At 39.9% G+C, this 21,238-nt stretch overlaps 1 protein-coding gene across 3 annotated transcripts in view; it reads left to right on the top strand.

Moving 5' to 3' along the window:
* Window positions 1–21,238, top strand: part of LOC126292231 (centrosomal protein of 164 kDa) — a 625,143-nt gene that overhangs the window by 482,009 nt on the left and 121,896 nt on the right. For all 3 annotated transcript variants that reach the window (XM_049986106.1, XM_049986107.1, XM_049986105.1), the window contains exons 10-12: window positions 4,312–5,652; window positions 11,413–11,537; window positions 15,814–16,038. In XM_049986106.1, the coding sequence (XP_049842063.1) occupies window positions 4,312–5,652; window positions 11,413–11,537; window positions 15,814–16,038 (1,691 nt within the window). The remainder of the gene's footprint in view (window positions 1–4,311; window positions 5,653–11,412; window positions 11,538–15,813; window positions 16,039–21,238) is intronic.

The raw sequence follows: 21,238 nt of genomic DNA, 5'->3' as shown, positions 1-21,238 counted from the left end.
TGTTGTTTCTGAACTCAATATGTGTATTGAGTATTTTTCTTCATAATTATCATGGCAATTGAGATATTTGTCATGACAGTGTATCATTAATTTTGTCTCCTCAACAAGCTGCTGTTGAGCCCTGTGTTCATGGAGCCCTAGAATTCCCTCACATCTGATTTAGGTCAGCTTTCTTTTCCTCATACTACATGTGTGTTATTCCCTCCCCTATAACGTCGTTGTTCTTTTCTTCAGCCTGACTAACAGTTTGATGCAGCTTTTCATGCTAGTCTGTCCAGTGAAGACCTCATCATCTTTGAATACAGCCTACATACATAGACCCTGCTTACTGCAGTAAAGCCTTGACCTTGCTGTGCAATTTTTACATCTCCCCCCCACCACACACACACACACCAATTTTTACCCCCCCCCCCCCCCCCCCCCCCCACACACACACACTTCCTTCCAGTATTTAGCTGACAGTTCCTGGATGTGTCATGACATGTTCTATCAACTGATCCCTTCTTTTGGCATAAATCCTTTTTCCACAATTTAACTCAATATATTCATTAGTTATACAATATAGCCATCTAATGTTCAGCATTCTTCTGTAGCATCAAATTTCCGAAGCTTCTATTCTCTTCTTGTCTGACCTGCTTGTTGTCCATATTTCAGTTCCATACAAGGCTACAATCAACACAAATATTTTCACAGGATTTCCTTACACTTAAATTTATATTAGATGTTAACAGATTCATCTTTTTCAGAAATGCTTTTCTTGCTGTTGCCAGTCTACATCTAGCACCTTACCTACTTTTGCCGTCATCAGTTATTTTGATGCCCAAAAAGCAGAACTCGGTTGCTGCTTTTAGTGCCTATTTTCTTGATCTAATTCCTTCAGCATCCCGTGATTTGCTTCAACTATGTGCCATTATCCCTGTTTTACTTTTGTTGATGTTCATCCTATAATATCTTTTTGAGATGTTATCCATTCCATTCAACTGCTCTTCCTACTCTTTTACTATCTCTAACTGAATTACAATATTATTACTAAATCAAAAAGTTTTTATTTCTTCTCTGTGAAATTTAATTCCTACTCCAAATTTTTATTTGGCTTCCTGTACTGCTTGCTCAGTGTACACATTGAATAACACCAGCAATTGACTACAACCTTATCTCATTTCCTTCTCTACAACTGATTCCCTATCACACCCCTTTGACTCTTAGAATTTCCTTCTGGTTGCTGTACAAGTCGTAAATAGTCTTCACTCCCTGTATTTTACCCCTGCTAACTTCAGAATTTCGTAGAGAGTGTTCCAGTCAACATTGTCAAAAGATTTCTCTCTGTGTAAAAATGCTATAGAAGAAGGTTTTTCTTCCTTTGACCTATCTTCTGAAATACATTTCTCCAGAGCACAAATTGATCTTCCATAAAGTCGTCTTCTATCAGCTCTTCCATTCTTCTGCAAATAATTTATGGCAGTATTTTGCAACCATGACTTATTAAATAATAGTTCAGTAATATTCACACCTGTCAGTACGTGCTGTCTTTGGAATTTTTGGCATTGTAATTATTGAAGTCTAAGGGTATTTCTCCTGTCTTGTGTATTCACCATTCCAAGTTGATAAGTTTTGTCATGGCTTGCTCCCACAAGGTCTCAATAATTTTTAGGAAATGTCATCTACTGCGGAGACCTTGTTTTCAGTTAGGTCTTTCAGTATTCCGTTGAATTCCTCTTGCAGCATCATGTTTCCCAACTATCTTCATCAACTTCCTCTTCTTTTCGTATAATACTGCCACCTAGTTCATTTACCTTATACAGCACTTCTAATATACATCATCTTTTCCTCCTTTGATTAATACTGGCTTGGCTGCTGAATTCTTAGCATTCATACAGCTTCCTCTCTTCTCCAAAGGTCTCTTTAATTTTCTTATGGGCAGCCTCTATCTTTCCCCTAGCTACATATGCTTCTACAGCCTTGCATTTGTGCTCTAGCCATTACTGTTTAGCAATTGTGTAATGTTTCAGTCTCGTTTTTTTTTTTTTTTTTTTTTAGACATCTGTACTGTCTTTCATTTGTTTCATTTGCTGCATTTTTATATTTTACATTCATTATCTCGTGCATTATTCAATTTCTACTGGGTTTTGTTTTTTTTGACTATTTGATCATGTGCATCTTTCATTATTTTATCTCTGAAAGTTACCCATTCATCTTCTGTTGTGTTCCTAACCCTTGTATTCCTTTCCCTTGACAAGCAAGGCTAATTCTGGCACCTTGTCAAGGATGCTATTGCAGTTTACTAATGCCACATTGTTTTCTTGTGCTCCATCTGGAAGGATAAATGTTCTCTCCCGAGATTGATCTTGTAGAGGAGTTCAGTTAATCTAAAAATCAACCTTGTGAATGCCACATGTACTCTGTTACCAAATAGCTGCTCCCTTTCTGATGTGCACTACAGACCTTTTGAATTGAGGGGGGGGGGGGGGGGGGCTATGATTCTCCATCTAATAGAACAGGTCTATAAATCCTCATCTGAGAGCATCACAGAGTAGTTTGAGCCTCTGGTTTAAGCCCTCCACACACTTCTAACTCATTGGACTGCAACAGCTTCTGGGAATGGTGCTCAAATTGTGAGTTGTGCTTCCATTCCATGTGCGAGGGTGGCGGTCTTCAGAAATTCTGTCATCTGTTTAAAGAAATTGAGAATGGCTTGAGGACTCAGGCAGGAAGTGTCATTAATGCCAGAATGAGCTGTAATTTGCATCTGATTGTACCCAATGAATTCAGTAGCCACAGACAGAACCCCTTTATAATCACCTCGCCCTTTCCCCTAAGTTAGAGCTTGTGATGACCAGTATATTTACCCTCTGTGCTAGTCCAGAGTTAGCAGTAAAATTCGTAACAGGCCTGGTAGTTGATGCATCCCGTGCCGGCTCAAATGAGCTGTGAATGATTGACAGTACCTCATATCTGCCCTTGGCAGCAGTGTGAAGGTTGTCAGCCGTGGCCATTCAATTCCTCATTGTTTCAGGACAGCGGTCAATTCTCCTAGTGTCTGCATGTGGCAAGCAAAGTTCCTGTCAGTTTTGCACTACACTGAGTTATATAAAATAACACGAAATAAAATACTAACCCAAGTACTCAGAGGCTAATTGAGAAACTGCAAGGAAACATCAACAAAAATAATGCAAACTACACGACTACTGCACTGTATGTGATGCAAGCCATCACTAGGAGTACTACAATCTATAACTAATAAAAATGAGACTCAGTGTCTATAAGACACCAGTAGTGGCAATACCCCTAAAAACTTTAAGAATGAATGAAAGTGTAAGGTGCTGCATGCTGTACTGCACATAGGCAGACAATAAAAACAAGATGATTATGTTGAGAAATAGTCAAGAGACCTACAAAGCACCATCACAGAATCCTTTCTGACATTCAGATATCTTTTAATGTGTAGCATTTTTGAAGGATTAAAAGAAAGTAGTCCTCGTATTGTATTTTATTTTATGTCTCACACTTAGTACCATGTATTGACACTCTGGTAAAAACTTCATAGAGACAATGTCCTCTCAAATTTCATCAGACTGAAAAGTTTCGATGTGACTTTTTATTGTTCTCCGCTTTCCATTTAGAATGTTATGCCATTCAAAACATTGTGAGTAGCTACTCTGACATTCTCAATTAATTGTAATGTTAAATCTATGCCCATAAACACCTGCTGCTGGCATTAACAAGAGCCAATGCATGTGTGTGAAACAGTTATCTTAGCATGAATGGATGAACTCTTAGCATGAGTGAATGTAATATATAAACCTACATCTGTAAAAAAAATAGTTGTTACTGCAAACATGCCATACTACTTGAGAGAAATACTTCACTGTAGTTGGGCAGAGGCTTTCAGAATCCATTTGAACATTTCTGCTTGATTTGTGTTTCTCAGCACAGCTAAATTTTTGTATTCTGAATAAATGTAATATTTATGATACTGTATGAAAGGGAGAGATTGCTACTTACTACACTGAGTGGCAGAGAGATACAGTGAATAAAGACTTCTAGAAATTATTTAGCAGTTGGACTAAGTCCTTCATCAGATGTTGTTGAAACACACATTTATTTAGTCTGCTTCTGACAAAAGACTTAGTCCGCAGCTAAATAATTTATAGCAGTCTTTATTAAATGTGTATGTCTTGCCATTCAACAAATCCTCTATGTGGTGAGTAGCAATCTGTCCTTTCCATAGTGTTGTCATTGCATCATAGATTTTTCCATTGTTTGATATTCCTGCATAATATGTACACTGACTGGTAATATTTGCTCCTTCAGTTTCTATTCCAGATGTTCGACATTCATCCGCAGAATGTAGGGATGAAGAGAAGGAAGACATATCTATAAATGAGGATTTGTGCCCCATAGACAACGAGTGTAAATTGGAAACACAGGTTGAACGAGTGGAACATGCATCGGAATCTATATCTGGTGAACCTGTAGTTGTTTCAGAGACTCGTGATGGACACGAAGTCCCCGTTCGAGAAACTGACGCTAGTGGTAGTGAAAGGGATGGAGAATGTCCAGTGACATGGATGGCAGAAGTGAGTGTTGTACAGTCAACTGTGGTATATGACCAGGCACCTGAAAACAACATAAAGGACAATGTGGCTAATGAAGACACTGAGGGTCCTGGAGCAGCTGTGGTCAAGGAAGAACAACAGGTGGAGGAAATGGAAGAAGTAGAGGAGGAGGAAGAGGAGGAGGTGGAAGAAGAAGAGGAAGATGAGAATGAGGATGAAGAACAGGCAGAATATGTAAGTGGAAAAGAAGCCAATCGGAGTGGAGAAACGGATTCAAAGGAGCACAGTACAGGAAGTAAAGGGAAGGAAAATGCTTTGAAAGAGGAACAAAAAGTACAAAGTAAGGTGTCATCTGAGGAGGTAGATGTTTCTGAACCCAAAGGAGCAATGCACACAGAAGAGACAGGCCAAAGTGAAGAGGACGAGGCAGCACACGTCATCATCAATGATGGGGCAGGTGATAACGACGCGTCTGACGGTGCCGGTGAATCTAGTGCAGAACATGACAGAGCTCCACCTGTGCCGAAACATAAAATTATTTTACGTCACATACTCGTGCAGAGCGACACTGTGACAGAAAGTGAAGACATGGTGAGTGCCAGGGAAACAGTGGTGCAGGAAGACGAAGCCGTGAAACGGGATGCACCCGTCGGAGAGAAGTGTGACACTTTGAAAGGTGAGGCGGCGGCGAAGAGCGAAGGCATCTCCAGGAGTGACGGGATCTCCAAGAGCGACCCTCTCACGCGGAGTGACATAGGTACCAAAAGTGAAGGCCTCTCGAAGAGTGACCCACTTACGAAAAGTAGTGAAGGTGTCAGTGCAAGTGAACGAGTTATACGAAGTGAAGAAGCAGACGGGGCAGCTCCGGAAATACCTGCCGCAGCACAGGACGCTGGTGGGAAGGAAGCAGGGAAGGGAGAACCAGCAGTAGCACTGAGCGAGAGGACTACGCAGAGCGAAGCCTCCGAGGTGACGGCCCACAGTGACGAGTCGAGCCGCGAGGAGAGGGACGAGCCGGTACCGGGCGCCAGGTCTCTGCCGGTGGATGGAAAAGCTGTGGCCAGTCCTGTCAGGGCAGTGCACAGTGAAGAAGCAGGTGAGGCTCATTACCTTCATTCTTTCTTTGTTTTCAATACACAGAGTTCCTGTTCTCATTTTTATTCAATTTGTGTGGACATAAAAGTTTGAATTATGTGACATCTCACACCTGTCGCACCTGCAAAATAACACTGGATATAACACTGGCCATCTAGCTTCGGGTCTGTATCTAGTTGCATTTTTTAAAATTTTTTTTTATGCTGTAGTTACAACATAATAAATTTTCTTCTGGCAGAAAAGCTTCTATCCCCAAATAAGCATGAATTCAGAAAGCATTGTTTATATGAAACTCTGTTTGCTTTCTTTTCACAAGATCCTGCAAATTGTGGATGAAGGGCAACATGTGGATTCCATATTCTTTGATTTCCAGAAAGCGTTTGACACAGTGCACCACTGCATAACAAAAAATATTATTTGTGAATATGGTATTTTGACATTCCTTTTGTAATATATAAATGTAATACCTACTATTAAGAAGGATTTCTAGTGGAAAATTGGCTGTGGCTGAAACACCTCATACAATTAAAAATAAATTATACAGAGTATCAGGTGTTACAATATGCCATTTCTGTGATATATTAAAGCTATGGACTACAGAATAGGTTCCCAGATATGTGAGTGGCCCAAAGGCTTGTTAAGTAATAGAACCCATTATCTTTTTCTCGATCGCGAGTGTTCATCAGAGATGAAGGCATCATCAGGTAGTGTGATAGGACTGCTCTTGTTCTCTGTATAAATAAATGATCTGACAGATAGCGCGAGCAGTGATGTGCAACTGTTTGCTTAGTAACTATAGGAGGATAAAGGATGACTTGGATACAATTTCTATTTGGTGTAAAGAATGACAGCTTTCTCTGAATCTAGAAAAACATAAGTTACAGCAGATGAGTAGGAAAAATAATCATCTAATGTTTTGAGTTCTGTGTCAGTAGTATCCTGCTGGACACTGTGAGGTTCATTAAATATCTAGGCATAATGTTACAAAGTAGGTATGATCGGTAATAGGGACGGTGAATGGCATTCTTGTTTATTGCGTCATTTTTTGAAAAAGTGTAGCACATCTGTGAAGAAAACTACTTACATAATGCTAGTGTCACTCATCCTTGAGTACTGCTTAAGAATTTTGGGTCCCCACCAGGTCAGTTTAAAGGAAGACACTGAAGAAATTCAGATTTGTTACCAGTAAGGTGAGTCAACGTGTGAGTATTATGCAGATGCTTCATGGACTCAATTGGAGGAAAGATGACAATCTTTTTATGAAACACCACGGAGAAAATTTAGAGAACTGGCATTTGGAACTGAGTGCCAAATGCTTCTACTACTGCTATTTTACATTTTGCATAAGAACCGAAGAGACAGAGGACGAGATATTAGGGTTTATACAGAGACATACAGACAGTCACTATTTCCGGTCCTTCCCAGAGAGGTGTTCTTTGTTGTGTCATTCAGATTTGCTTGACCACAGTGGAAGTATCTGTGCAGTTTACCCTCTGTGTCATATGATGTCGCACTGTTGTTGTACACTTCAATAAACTCAATATGGATTGTTGCAGCATTGCTCCCTCTCCCAGTTCTAAAAAAAATCTTTCAATGTTCCACTTTGTTTGTGTGTTGTGGCTGTGGTACCATGACATGGTGAATTCAGTGTGTGTCAAGACTGGAGACGTGTACTTGCTCATAAAAATTGATTACATAACTGTATTTTTTCAAGTTAATTAAAGATTTGTGACTACCTCTTGAAGTTAAAAATGAAAAAAAGGAGTAGATATAAAATCCACTTAGAGTTCACAGCTGTGTTGAACACTTTAAGTTCAATTTCCATGTAGACTGCACAATGTACTGTGATGTGTTTCAGCCTAGATGATCATCAGATTTAGGCCGGTACAATTTCTGGTACACTGCTGCATCAGTGGTTTGTATACTGCTATGTACAGTGCATGAGAGCCACAAAGAGAGCTCTAGATGGATTAGTGAAAGAAAAGTGTAGTATGTGTATTAGCTGTATGCTAAAGACAACTCCTTCATGGTGTTGCAATTTTTTTCCGTGAGTGTATTTCAGAATCAAAGTTAGTCATCAATTGCACAATTAAATTTTTTGGCTATTTATGTAAATATGATTCATTTACTGTAAATAATCAATCTCTCAATCTGCGTTTTATAATTATCATGTAGAATATGTACATTTTTGGACATCTCATGGCATTATGTTTCTTTGGAAGAAGATATTGACATCCGCTAAAGCAAAATCTATTGGAACTGGTGAAGTGAAATAAAAATAATTGTGCAGCTGATAACTGAATTTGATTATGAAATATCTTCTATGTGGTGAACTAAATTTTTACAGCCACCCTCTGCAATGCTCGATGGTCTCTGTCCATGATTACATTAGGTCTGCCTGTCTTAGTTTAGCTGTGGTAGTTCGTCCTCATTTTGACTTCACAGTCACATCACCAACAGTTGACATGTGTGGCAATTGAAAGGTTTAGATGTCCATGATGCATTTCTTATTCAGGTGACAGTCAATGAGTAGTCCACATTCGAAGCCACTGAGCTGTCCTGACTGACCCATTCTGCTGTCACTGCGTCCTTACTGACTACACAATACTGCCCGCCTCCTTTCATAGTGCTGAGTCTGCCTCTCATGACATCTAATGGTCAATTCTGCATTATGTAGGGGTGTCCAGATACTTCCTGTCAGGTAGTGCACACCGCATAATTTAAGATAAGAACCATATCTCCTTGCACTTTGAAAGATGAGAAACTGGCATTTACATAAATTGAGTAATTGTTGATTTCTATTCTGCATCAGTAATATGGTGCAATATATCTCTTGAACTGTTTTCTTCCCACAGTATTTGGTACACTTATAATAAAATGCTAGTGCATATATTCTTAATCTTGTCGTTCCAGATCAGTACACAATGGCAATGATGTTTTTCACTAAAAATTTGACTCACAAACCTGCAAAGTGAAGCTGTGATGTTTCCAGGTTTCCAACAATCAATCAGAAATATAAAACAAAACAACATATCATCATTCAATAATTAACTGAAAGTGCCCATCAGTGACCACATCTTCTGTTAACTAATTGAATTCATATGTGTGATGAGCTTGTCCTTCACATTATTTATTATGAGTGTAAGAAATTCACACACCATTTATAATATGTAGCTAAGTTAGGGTTATCTGAGCAAGCAAAAGTGATTACTATTACAAAAATAATGTGCTGTCCCATACAGATTTGTGTGGCAAAGGAAAAACTGCAGTTTTACACTCATCTTTGTAAAAATAGTACATTTATATAGTATAGTAGATAATAAAAATGAAACAAATGAAGCAAGCAAAAGGAAATGAAAATTTCTAAAAAATGAGATTGACAGGAATGACTAGAGAACAAATGTAAGGATATAGAAGCATATATAGCTAGGGGATAGATAGCTACTACCTATAGAAAATTAAAGAGCTGTTTGGAGAAAAGGAAAGCAGTTGTATGAATACCAAGAACTCAGATGGAAAACTAATACTAAGCAAAGCAGAGAAAGCTGAAAGGCGGAACTGGTATATGAAAGGGCTGTGCAAGGTATATGCACTTGAAGGCGATATTATATAGAGAGAAGAGGGTGTAGATGAAGGTGAGATAGAAGGTATGACATATGATTCTGAGGGAAGAATTTGACAGAGTACTGAGAAACCTAGGATGAAACAAGGCTCCTGGAGTAGATGATGTTCCCTCAAGACTTCTGATATCCTTGGGACAGCCAGTCTTAACAAAACTGTTCCACCTGGTATGCAAGACATAGGAGGCATGCAGAATACCCTCAGACTTCAAGTAGAATGTAATAGTGCTACTTCCAAAGAAAGCAGGTGCTGCCAGGCATGAAAATTACTGATCTATCAGTTTAGTAAGTCATCATTGTAAAGTAATAACACGAATTCTTTACAGAATAATGAAAAAAATGGTAGAAACTGACTTTGGGGAAGATCAGTTTGGATTTTGGAGAACTAAAGGAACATGCTTGCAGTACTGACCGTACGAATTATCTTAGAAGATAGCTTAAGGAAAGGCAAATCTAAAGTTATAGCTTTTTTTAGATTTGGAGAAAGCTTTTGACAGTGTCAACTTGAATAAACTCTTTGAAATTCTGAACTCTTGTTTATGATGCACACTCTGTAGTGTTGCAATTTTTTTTCCTGTCAGTGTATTTGTTTTCTAAACCTCATTTTTTGTCATTAAAATAGATCCCACTTAGATATTCAGTCTTATCAGCAGTACCATCTGATTTTTTGCTTAACAATGGAAAATGATTTGTTTTGTACATTTCTGTCTTGAATATTATTTTTTATTTTGTTGTCATTACAAATACAATATACAAGGTTATTAAAAAATACTTACAAACTGATACAGCATATCAGGCATACTGCAAGAATCAGTAACCACATAGTAACCAGGGGTTGCAAAGGCTATCCAGGGCTACTAAATGGTATTGCAGCTATATAGTCACATGCTATAAATGGATACCCACTACAGGAGATGGTCAAAGTTTTCTCAAGATGCATCGAGATGCTCCTGAAATTAATGCTGCGTTGAATGGTGCTGCAGTCTCTCAAAGATTCCTGGTGTCTCTCAGAGACATCCTGCTGCCACATCCATGCTGCCCACTAGGTCCTCTGGCATGTAAAAGGTGTTTCATACACAGGAAAAAATCAATTTGGGGCATATTGTGTGATCGTGGTGGCCATGCGATTGGCCCACTGTGACCAATCCAGTGGCCGGGAAACGTTGCCTGCAGATATGTACTGACTTGTCTGCTGATATGTGCAGGGACTCTGTTGTGCTGAAATTGAATGTGGCATCAAACAGGCATGGGAACGTCATTCAGCATGTCCAGCAGAACCTCTCGCAAAAATACGAGATACATGCTATCATCGAGTTGGTTCAGAACACTGTATGGTCCAATTAAACAGTCTCCAGTGAATCTAGGCCACACATTAAGAGTAAATTTGCATTGTAAGGCATGTGTACATGTAGCATGTGGGTCCACTTCCACCCATGTATGGAGGTTGTGAACATTCCTCACACCCTTGAGTGAGGGTGCAGCCTCATCATTGGAGAGGACACTCACTGTGAAGCTTCAATCTGCAGTGAGCTCCTACAGAAACCCCCCCACAAATCCCACGCACGTGTTGTAGTCTATCGGTTGCAGTGCCTGGATGCGATGGAAATGAAACGGATGCAGTCCTTTGTCATGTACAATCCACAGGACGGAGGGTTGGCGGATATGAGTGGCTCGGGATACACCTTGTGTACTTGTTGATGCTGCACCCTTTTGAGAATACTTTCTTTTGCTGCAACTGTCTGTTTTAATGATGGAGGTTGGCAGATAATGTGTAGCATGGCATCTTTATATCTGGATATGTTGCACAATGCAATTGCACGGCTTCTTGCTCATTGCAGTTGGCCATGCCATAAATCAAATAAATGCCAGCCATTTTGCAGTACATGCAACTAGCTGTGTTACTCCCAATGCTTCCACAGCATGAATGGTCATGATCTCCATGCACTCCACCTGTGTTTGTGTAGCAATGCCCTCTCTGGGCTGTAGCAACATGGTGTTTGCAACCCCTGGTTGCTGTGCGATTTCTCATCCTTGTTGTGTGCCCGATGTGCTGTGTGAGTTTGTAAATGTTTTTAAATCACACTGTATGTATCTAGCTAATTTTTAAACTGGACTCTGTTAACTGGCTTTCATTTGCTTAGGAGGCAACAGTGCTGCAGGACTAGCCCTAAGTAGAAGTGAGACTGTAGAAACTTCACCAGAAAGGGACATGGCCAATGGAACTGCATCAACATCTGACAGTAGTCCACTGCCAAAACTGGTTCGGGTAAGCTTGCACTCTGGCCATATTCACTTCCACCAGCAAAAAAAAGAAGAAGAAGGATTATTTGTCTGATTTACCATTTGCAAAGTGAGCCAAGGTTTGACACACATACACACACACACACACACACACACACACACACACACACACACACACACACACACAGTGGGTGATTCAGCTGCCCCTGCCAGTGTCTACCTGCAGTGTCATAGCTGGTGAGACTTCCATATTCTCTCACTCACTGTGTGCACACTATTAGTTCTAAAAAAAATGAACAGGACCTTTATGTGGGAAATTTAATGTAGTTAAACTTTGTACAGGTGCTGAAGTCCACAGTTTTCAAGTCATGCAAAAGTGACCTTCATTATTAATTTCAACATTCCCATGACAGTAATGAAAGAAGAATGACTTTTCTAAACACTGCACAAAAATTGTGTTGACAGTTCAGTCCAAATTTAACGCTTCCAAGCAACGAAGTTTCATAGTCACAAGGCCTGGCTAATACAGTGATGTAATTGATTGTTTTCTACTGTTTAAGTTCACAAAAATGTTTGGCAAAATTTATTTAAATGCCTATTCTACAATTTCTAAAGAATGAGATAAGCAGGTGACATAATAAGGCCAGTCAATGAAGACCAAAACAGATCAAATATGGGAAATAGTTCACGTAGTCACAAATTTTTGTACAGTGGTAGGAGGGAGAACTGTGAACAACATGTTTGAAGGTCACTTTTATATGTTTTTCTTGAATAACTCAAAAACTATGATTTCTGGTGAAAACGTATCCCAATTCAAAATTTAAGTGCACTAATTTCGTACAAGAAGGTCCTGCTTATTTTTTCTGCACAACTAAATAATTTGCACATAGTGAGTAAGAGAATATGAAAATCTTGCCTGTGTTTTTCAAAGGCCAGATACATGCAGAGAGCCTTTTGTGGAGGTAGATTGTACTGCAGAAACAAGCTGGTATTTTTGAGATAACCTTGACATTTGGAAATAGGTCCCAGGTTAATTTAGTGAAAAATTTGAATATAGTATAATGCTTTAATTGGCTCGTCCTTTTCAGATAGCACCATCTTTATTCCACTGTGCAAGGTCGTGCAGTATTTACAAGTCTACTCTTGTATTTCAATACAAGATGCTACAAATCCACTTAGAGTCACCCTGCTATAAATTTTTCACGGTCCCTGTAGGTCACTCAAGGGGGTAATACAGGCAGCTTGATCCCATGCCCAATTTCCCTCCTATGTACCTGAGGTATGCTCCATCTCTAACTATGTCTGTGCCAATGGGACAACATTCAACCAATACCTACCTAGCTATGTTTCTTCCATCTTATTCCAGAAAAAGAATATTAGAGACAGAAACACTCTAAACTGCTTTGGACTTGAAGATGTATAGCATCTATCCATTTGTTTGTAGATAAACGTGCATTATACTATTGAACTGACATTCTGGAACTTTTATCAAATTCAGTCTTAATATGAACAATCCCTCATGCTTCTTTTCAGTCGTAAGATATTTTGGTATGTACTTTGATCATAAAAAAATAACTTACTCATTTTTGGTGTGTTGCCAAAGCTGTGGAGTTGAGAGCCTCTGTGTGTGTGTGTGTGTGTGTGTGTGTGTGTGTGTGTGAGAGAGAGAGAGAGAGAGAGAGAGAGAGAGAATACAAATTGGTGTTGTTTCTTTCTCAGAGCAGTGGCTCAGAAATAAAAACATGTGGCAACCTGATACTTGTTAAGGAGGGCACCATATTCAGCAAATGCAACAGAATTGACTACTTATATATTGAAAACACATTAAACATTGTGCTGTAGAAATCGAGCAGCATTATGTAATAAGTCACTGTGACCACAGAGCCAGTGGTCATGTCTGTGTGAGTTGTGCTTCTGTGAATGTATGTGCAACTTCAGAAAAAAGTTAATAAAGTTTGTTTCATTTAAAAACTTTAAGAGTTTTCACATAAAAATTTTGGAGCCATTACTATTCAGCACTCCCTTGTGGTCAATCACACACTGCTCCTATGCAAGCTGAATGCTTATAGTATAAGAGGAGTTTGCAATGAGTGGCTTCAGTAAGATCTATCAAACAGAGGGCAGCTGGTAGAAATAACAACACATGAACGAACAATAATCTATTTAGATATAGCATCAATTACTAACAAAGAGATAGAGGGGCTGGCCAGTACTTACATCAGCTCAGTACAGCCGATAGAAACACAAAAAACAACCAAAAATTTAAGTTCCTAGCTTTTGGAATAAATGTTCCTTCATCAGGGAGGAGAGAGGGGAAAGAAAGGGAAGAAGGGAAAGTGGATTTAGTTACTCACAACCCAGGTTATGAAGCAACTCCCTGTTCATGTGTGGTGTGGACTATCATCAAGGGGCTTAGTAGGACCCTTTGTCTTTGATGCTACTGTCGCTGGAGAAGTGTATCTGGAAATGTTACACATACCAATTTTGGAGGTATACATGCACTTTATGGAGCTGATGAAGAGGTCTTCTACCAACAGGACGGGGCACCACCACACTTCCACCAATCCGTACGAGCTTTCCTATACCGACAATTTTCCGGGGTCATTGGATTGGACCAAGAGGGCCCATTGAGTCCCTCCACGGTCACCATATCTAAAACCTGTGGACTTTTACTTGTGGGGAATTGTGAAAGATAATGTCTATCAACGTAAGCCATGCACCCTTGAGAAACTTCACCATAAGATTACAGCGACATGTGCAGTGATCTCCACTGTAACATTGACTGACGAGTTGCGGTGACTGCTCGTTGTTCTGTTAAATGTATAGCCACCAACAGTGAACATGTTGAACATTTAAAGTAACCATGTGCTAAACTGAAGGTTGTACAACATGTGTGATCAATTATTAAATGTAAAATAAACACATAAATACTTTTCATTCCTTAAAATATGTATACATTTTTCTGGTGGACTCTGTAGAACCATTAGTTATGAACAATAAAGCTATTGGATAGTCCTGTGATACTAAATTCCTCGGGCCATGGGTAGATAACACACTACCATGGAATCCGTGCAAAATGGGTAGCCCTTGCTATGCCTTGAGAGTTGTCAGTCAAAGACATGACTTGACTAACTTTAGAACTATGTACTTTGTTCTGGTCAACTCAGTCATCTTGTATGGCTCCCTGTTTTGGGATCAACACACAAGAAAATATTTTTTCTGTGAAAAGAAATTGTCAAGTGATTGCCATCACAAGCACCTACCAAGCCAATCTTCAAAGAACTGGGAATAGTGCATGTCCCATGCATAACATTCAAGATACTGTTTCATTTGTAAACAAGAGTCTACATCTCTTTGAAACAAATAATGATGTTTAATAAAAGTAAACATGCTCTGTAGTAGGCTGTAATGTGGACAATCTATATTTAAATTGTTTGACTAGCTAATTTTGACAGCTTGTCATTTTCAAGCACCTGTAAAACAAATGTAGAAGAATATTATTTAATTGGATAGATAAAATATCTACTCACCAAGCGGCAGCAGAACACACACGCATAAGATGGTTGTAATTGGCAAGCTTTCAGAGCCAGTGGTTCGTCCTTCAGGCAGAAGGGTTGAAGAGGATGGAAGAAGGGTGAAGGAAAAGGACTGGAAAGGCCTAGGAAAAGGGTAGATTTTGAGAAAGTCACCCAGAGCCGTGGGTCAGGGGAGACTTACCATACGGGATGAGAAGGAAAGACAAGAATCAGTCTTTCCTTCTCATCCCGTACTGTACAAATTACATTGCTCAGCCAAAAATAATAACTTGTGCAGGAAGAATGTTACCAGTGTAATGCTCCAACATTGTTTTTATTCTTTTGCTGAATTTATGTAAACCAGTTTGTGTCAGGTTTAACTTTAGTTTTGTCCTTAGTTTAATAATATTGAATGTTGTGGTAGTTCATCTCTGTGCACACATTGTCCAGGAATTCTTACATTTGACACTGCTGTCACCCTGCGTTGGAGCACGACATATTCTTGCCATAAAATGTGACTGTATAATTGTTGCACCACTAATGTTTGCTTATGCTCATCTGACTAAACGTTTGCAACCAGTGACTGTGTTTTAAAAAATTAAATGAAATACGTATGGTAAAATAAATACACTCATCTTAATAGTTTCCTCCACATGTTTTAATTGAATAATTAGTCAGCAGTTATGGCCATGATAACCACACAAATAAAGAGCTTTTGCTTTGTTTTACCTATAAGAAGTTTTATAATGATGCAGTGACAACTCTCACTTACCCGTCACCTCGTAGGAAGGCCAGGGGAAGCCGGAAGACACGGTAGCGTGCACCACCACCGCGACCACGACCACCAGCAGTGGGACCAGCATCGACGTGGACGTGAGGAAGGAGGCGAACCTGCGGCTCAAGGAGAGGCTGCAGGAGATGGAGCGGCAGGCAGCCGAGACTGTCCGGCTGCACCGGGAGAAGCTCCAGGCGCAGGTGGATGCTGCTGTACAGGAGCTGGAGGCGGAGCAGGTACAGCTGACAATTGCTCACACTGTCACTGAGCAAATTAATGTGGGAAGGCAGGGTAATGTGAGGAAATGGGGAAAATTTCATTGAAATGTATTAGTACTTACCCTTACTGCATTTCCAATCTTGTGTTACTGCTTTGATCTTATGTAATAATTTGCAGCACTTTTTATTGAAATTTAACATATAACATAGTGTTTTAGGTTGTATTTGGTAACGAGCCTTTTCCCCGCATCTTCACTTGTGTAAATATGTTGCACACATCTCTTCCTCCTCCCACCTCTCCCTGTTCATCTCCTCCTCCATACCCTCTGTCTGTATACTCCTCCCCCCTCACTAACCATCTCCTCCACTCCCCCTCTGTATGTCGATCTCCTCTTGTCTCCTCTCCCTATCCATTTCTCCTCTTTCTACTCTCTTTGTCCCTTATCTTGCCTCTTTGTTCTCCCTCCTTCTTCCCTCTCTCTGTCCACCCTCTTCTGACCTACTCTTTGGCCATCCCCTCCTGATCCACCTCTGTCCCTATCTATCCTGCCCTGTCTTCCATCCATGTCTGTCCCCTTCTTTGTCTATCTCAAACTTTCCTCACGCATGTCCACTCACACATATAGCCCTTGCAAAACAGGTCTATAAAGAAGGCCAACACTACTTCCACAACACACTTGTCATACTGGGCACCCTACACATATGGGGCTCGAAAACGGTTTTTTCCGGCCCTGACATTTAAGCTGCCCTGCAAAGTAGATTGATAACGTAAATGTGTGCTGCTCCGATACAACACTCCTGTCACGCAGGACAGCCTACACATCAAGGGTCGTAAAACTGTTTCTTACCCCTGTTGTACAGTCTGCACTGCAAAGCTGGGCAGTAAGGCAGGCTAATACTATCCACACACAAAATGCCTGTCACACAGGGGCAACCTATACACCAGGGGCCAGGAAAAATGAGTTTTTGCCCATATCTCTGCTCTTATTGGAGCTAAGATGTTAGAAACTCCACAGTGCTTGATAATTGTGAGGCCTGCTGTTTCCGTGCCAAATTTGGTTGAGACTGAACAAGGGGTTTGGGAGAGCTGCTGGGTATAAGAAACACACATACACTCTGATTTTATGTATATAACTGATTATACAAACCACTTATAATTAAAGTCACTATTTATTAGATAATGATTTTAGTCTAACAGTACTTCAGTCCTCATTCACAATTACCATTGTCTTTATAAAAATATTTTTACTCTTGTTAGTGTCCCTCTGAAATATTTCCCATGAAAATTCCTGAATGCTAAATTAAACATTGTGGCCTAGCAAGTGGACCATAGATTCCAGCCCCAGAGCTTCCGCATTCAACCCTGCATAAGAGCAGGAATTCCTCCTCGTTCTAGACCCTCTGCGATAGGCCCATGTCTACTGATGCTGCTGTCAAATGAAAACTGAGGATCTTTCTCAGGTAGTAGGTGGAAAGGTTGCACTGTGTCTGCAGTAAAGCCAATAGTTACAGGCTTTCGCCATAGGCCTCAAGACAATTAGGCTGGGACACAGGGCAGCACTACATAGGCCAGGATCACACAGGCAGTCAGCACAGTTACCGGCAATTGCCATAGTGCACTAACTCTAAGTTTGCAATTGCTAGGAATCCACTCTCAGAAGCACCATTCTACTATAGTAAGATGTATTACAGCTTGGAATCTGAACGTGGTTGTCACATTGAAGGTCTTCTTCTGCTGTAGCATCTTTCAGGCTCTAAGAATAGAATAGTTGCTACTCACTGTATAGCAGAGATACTGAGTCACAGGTAGGACTATCTGCGACTTAGCATCTCTGCTGTATGGTGAGCAGCAACTATCCTTTTCATAACTGTTACATTCCATTCAGGATTTTCCATTATAGATGTTCTAAAAAGAGCTTTTTAGCAAAGCAAATGCGTGAAAAAATGCAGGTGTCACAGACCATTTGTAGTAGTGTGATTTTTCTGACATTCAGCTTAAGAATGTCTTTAGTTCTAACAGAAAACAAAATGAAGTTCTTAGGTTGACAAACAGCAGAATTTACATAGAAGCTGGTAACTGTTCATCATGAATTTAGTTAAACATTGCATTGTTTTTCATATCTCTGTGGCATGTAAATACTACCTACAGAACCATTTTTACTTATTTTGCTTCTAAATGCCTTTCTGTGAAATTTGCACAGTTTCATCTGTGGAGCTTTGAGTGACAATCTTGTAACAGCTTAATTTCTTCCAGGTATTTCAATTCTGGTAAGTCCTGCAAAAGTATTGGTTGTAACTGCAGAATGAATGACGAAACAGTCTTTCAAATTGTTAGTGAAATAACATATTCCTAACACAGACAACTCAAGAAATGTGGAAAAAATTTGGTTAATTGTTCAAAACTAGTGGATTTTTGACACTTTTACGACACAGTAGAGGCAAACATATAACTCTAATTAAATGAGCTAAGTCGGGATCCTCTTGTTATAACTGTCAGAATTATTTTTCTGTTGTAGTTAGATGACATTTGATGTGAACTGTACTTTACTACAATATATGTAGGCTCAATGTATCAATATTTTGGTTGAAATGTATTGACAAGTAGTTTGTTGGAGACAAAAGTTAGTTACGGAACAGGTGAAGTGTCTGTACCAGAACAACAAATACATTATCAAAGAGAAGTAGTGTTGTATGCTCTAGTGAGGGATGAGGCATTTCCATTCCTTGAGAATACGACACAATTTTTCTCTCTCTCTTCCTGATAAGTGGGGAATGTTGCAGCAGGTTGTCACAAGCAGTACAAATGGTTGGATGTGTTTTTGGATTGTGGGCAAATCAGTTTAGAGTGGTGTGGAAATTTTGAAAAATTGAGGGAAAGACTGAGTGACGTGTGTCATACAGAAGAGGTTCATTACACACTAGTTCTACCCGTTCCCCAGACATCGTAAAAACTAGCTGTAGTGGAAGTCATCTGCACAGGAGACAGGAAACTGCCACTGCCATAAGCCATGCACAGCCTGATGTAAGTAACTGGGGCAGATGGCAGGCCTATTCTTCAGTGTATGTACAGTAGGCTGCTCCACTATGTATCAAAAGCTCACCACAACCACAGAAAACTAGGCTGCTCTCCACTGCCCTGCTGCATCCCCCTTTCTTATTGTGCGCACTCAGTTGTTAATATTAAAGACATCAGCCACTTGAACACAGCTTCCTTCATAACTTCATATTGTGTTACCTTCCCCTGAATTCTTTAATAAACATGTTGCTCTTTATCTCACTTCCTTTTCTGATCTTCTACCTCACTTTTAATTACCTTCACTCGAGAGTCTCTCTACTTCCTCTGTATTTGACTCTCGGCTTCTACTTAATGGCTCTCAGAACTGCACTTGCACTCAACCTACCTTGTCAACATGACAGTGCCCGACGAGTGCCTGCCTCCCAAAGAACTCGATACAGTATCCTGGTTGATATGAAGGCTTTACTAGCATGCCACAGGTGACATATGCATTCTCTCTTGAATTTTCAGAAAGGTTTGAAGAATGAGCTACAGAAATGAGGTTACTCATGTGGCTTTGAGAGGTCCAACCTTAGTCCTACCGAGAACATCTGGGTTGCCATCAAATGATATGTGTGTATTTTGCACCTGACCTTGGCCAGTCTCCTTGAGTTCTAGATAGAAGTTGGGTGGTCATAGATCAGGGTCAAGTCCTCAGCAAGGCACTGTTATCAGTGGGTCACTGTTATCAATTGGTTGAAAAGGGGTTGTCATGTGCTTCTAGGAAATCATCTCTAATTAATGGCTCATGAGTGAGTATATAAGTATTAACTCATTTGCAGTTGTTGGTTTGGGTCTGTGGTGTGCAGTGTGCCATACTGAAATAAGGATGATTAATTCTGAATGCAACTTTGTATTTGCATGAAGTTTTATGACACATCATCAGTTTTCATGTAGAAATAAATATGTAATTTTATTATTAAGTATACACTTGCTCTTGGCATCAAACTGCTTTTCTTAAATTTAATTTTTAAAACAACAAAGACATTGACATGTTGTAACAGAAAGGATATTTATAGAAGTTCTTAAAGCCATCTGTCTCAGATTGTAACTAATGGTATTGAGAGATTGGGCTTTAAGGGAGAGGGTAAGGAGTCATTCCAATCCCGGGAGCGGAAAGACTTACCTTAGGGGGAAAAAAGGACAGGTGTACACTCGCACACATATCCATCTGCACATACACAGACACAAGGCCTTTACAAATGTCTGCTTGTGTCTGTGTATGTGCGGATGGATATGTGTGTGTGTGTGCAAGTGTACACCTGTCCTTTTTTCCCCCTAAGGTAAGTCTTTCTGCTCCCGGGATTGGAATGACTCCTTACCCTCTCCCTTGAAACCCACATCCTTTCGTCTTTCCCTCTCCTTCCCTCTTTCCTGAAGAAGCAGCCGTCGGTTGCGAAAGTTAGAAATTCTGTGTGTGTGTTTGTGTGTTTTATTTATTGTGCCTGTCTACCGGCGCTTTCCCGCTTGGTAAGTCTTGGAATCTTTGTTTTTTATATAATGGTATTGAGAAGTGAACAAAATGATTTATGGATAAACATTCTATAACAACTTTACAGATAGCTCAGGTTAAATGTAGAAGGAATTTCTGCAAGGAAGTATTGACTTCAACCACAAGATTGTCCATAGAAATGGTTTTGTTTTTATTGATCTCCCAGCAACATACATCATACACTGTGGTGAAAAAAGTCATGGGATACTTCCTAGTATTGTGTTGGACCTTCTTTTGCCCAGTGTAGTGCAGCAGCTCAACATAACATGGATTCAACAAGTCATTGGAAGTCACCTGCGAAAATATTGAGCCATCCTGCCTCTATAGCTGTCCATAATTGTGAAGGTGTTGCTGTTGCAGAATTTTGTGCACGCACTGAGCACTCGATTATGTCCATAAATGTTTGATGGGATTCATCTTGGGCAATCTGGGTGGCCAAATCATTCACTTGAATTGTCCAGAATGTTCTTCAACCCAATCATGAACAATTTTGACCTGATGACACAGCACATTGTCACCCATAAAAATTCCATCGCTGTTAGGAAACATGGAAGTCCGTGAATGGATGCAAATGGTCTCCAAGTAGCCGAACATAACTATTTCCAGTCAATGATCAGTTCAGTTGGACCAGAGAACCCAGTCCATCCATGTAAATACAGAACACACCATTA

This window comes from Schistocerca gregaria, chromosome 9, assembly GCF_023897955.1.
Source record: "Schistocerca gregaria isolate iqSchGreg1 chromosome 9, iqSchGreg1.2, whole genome shotgun sequence".
NCBI lineage: Eukaryota > Metazoa > Arthropoda > Insecta > Orthoptera > Acrididae > Schistocerca > Schistocerca gregaria.
The sequence above is the reverse complement of the archived record's forward strand: the minus strand, read 5'-3'. Positions and strand labels throughout refer to the sequence as shown.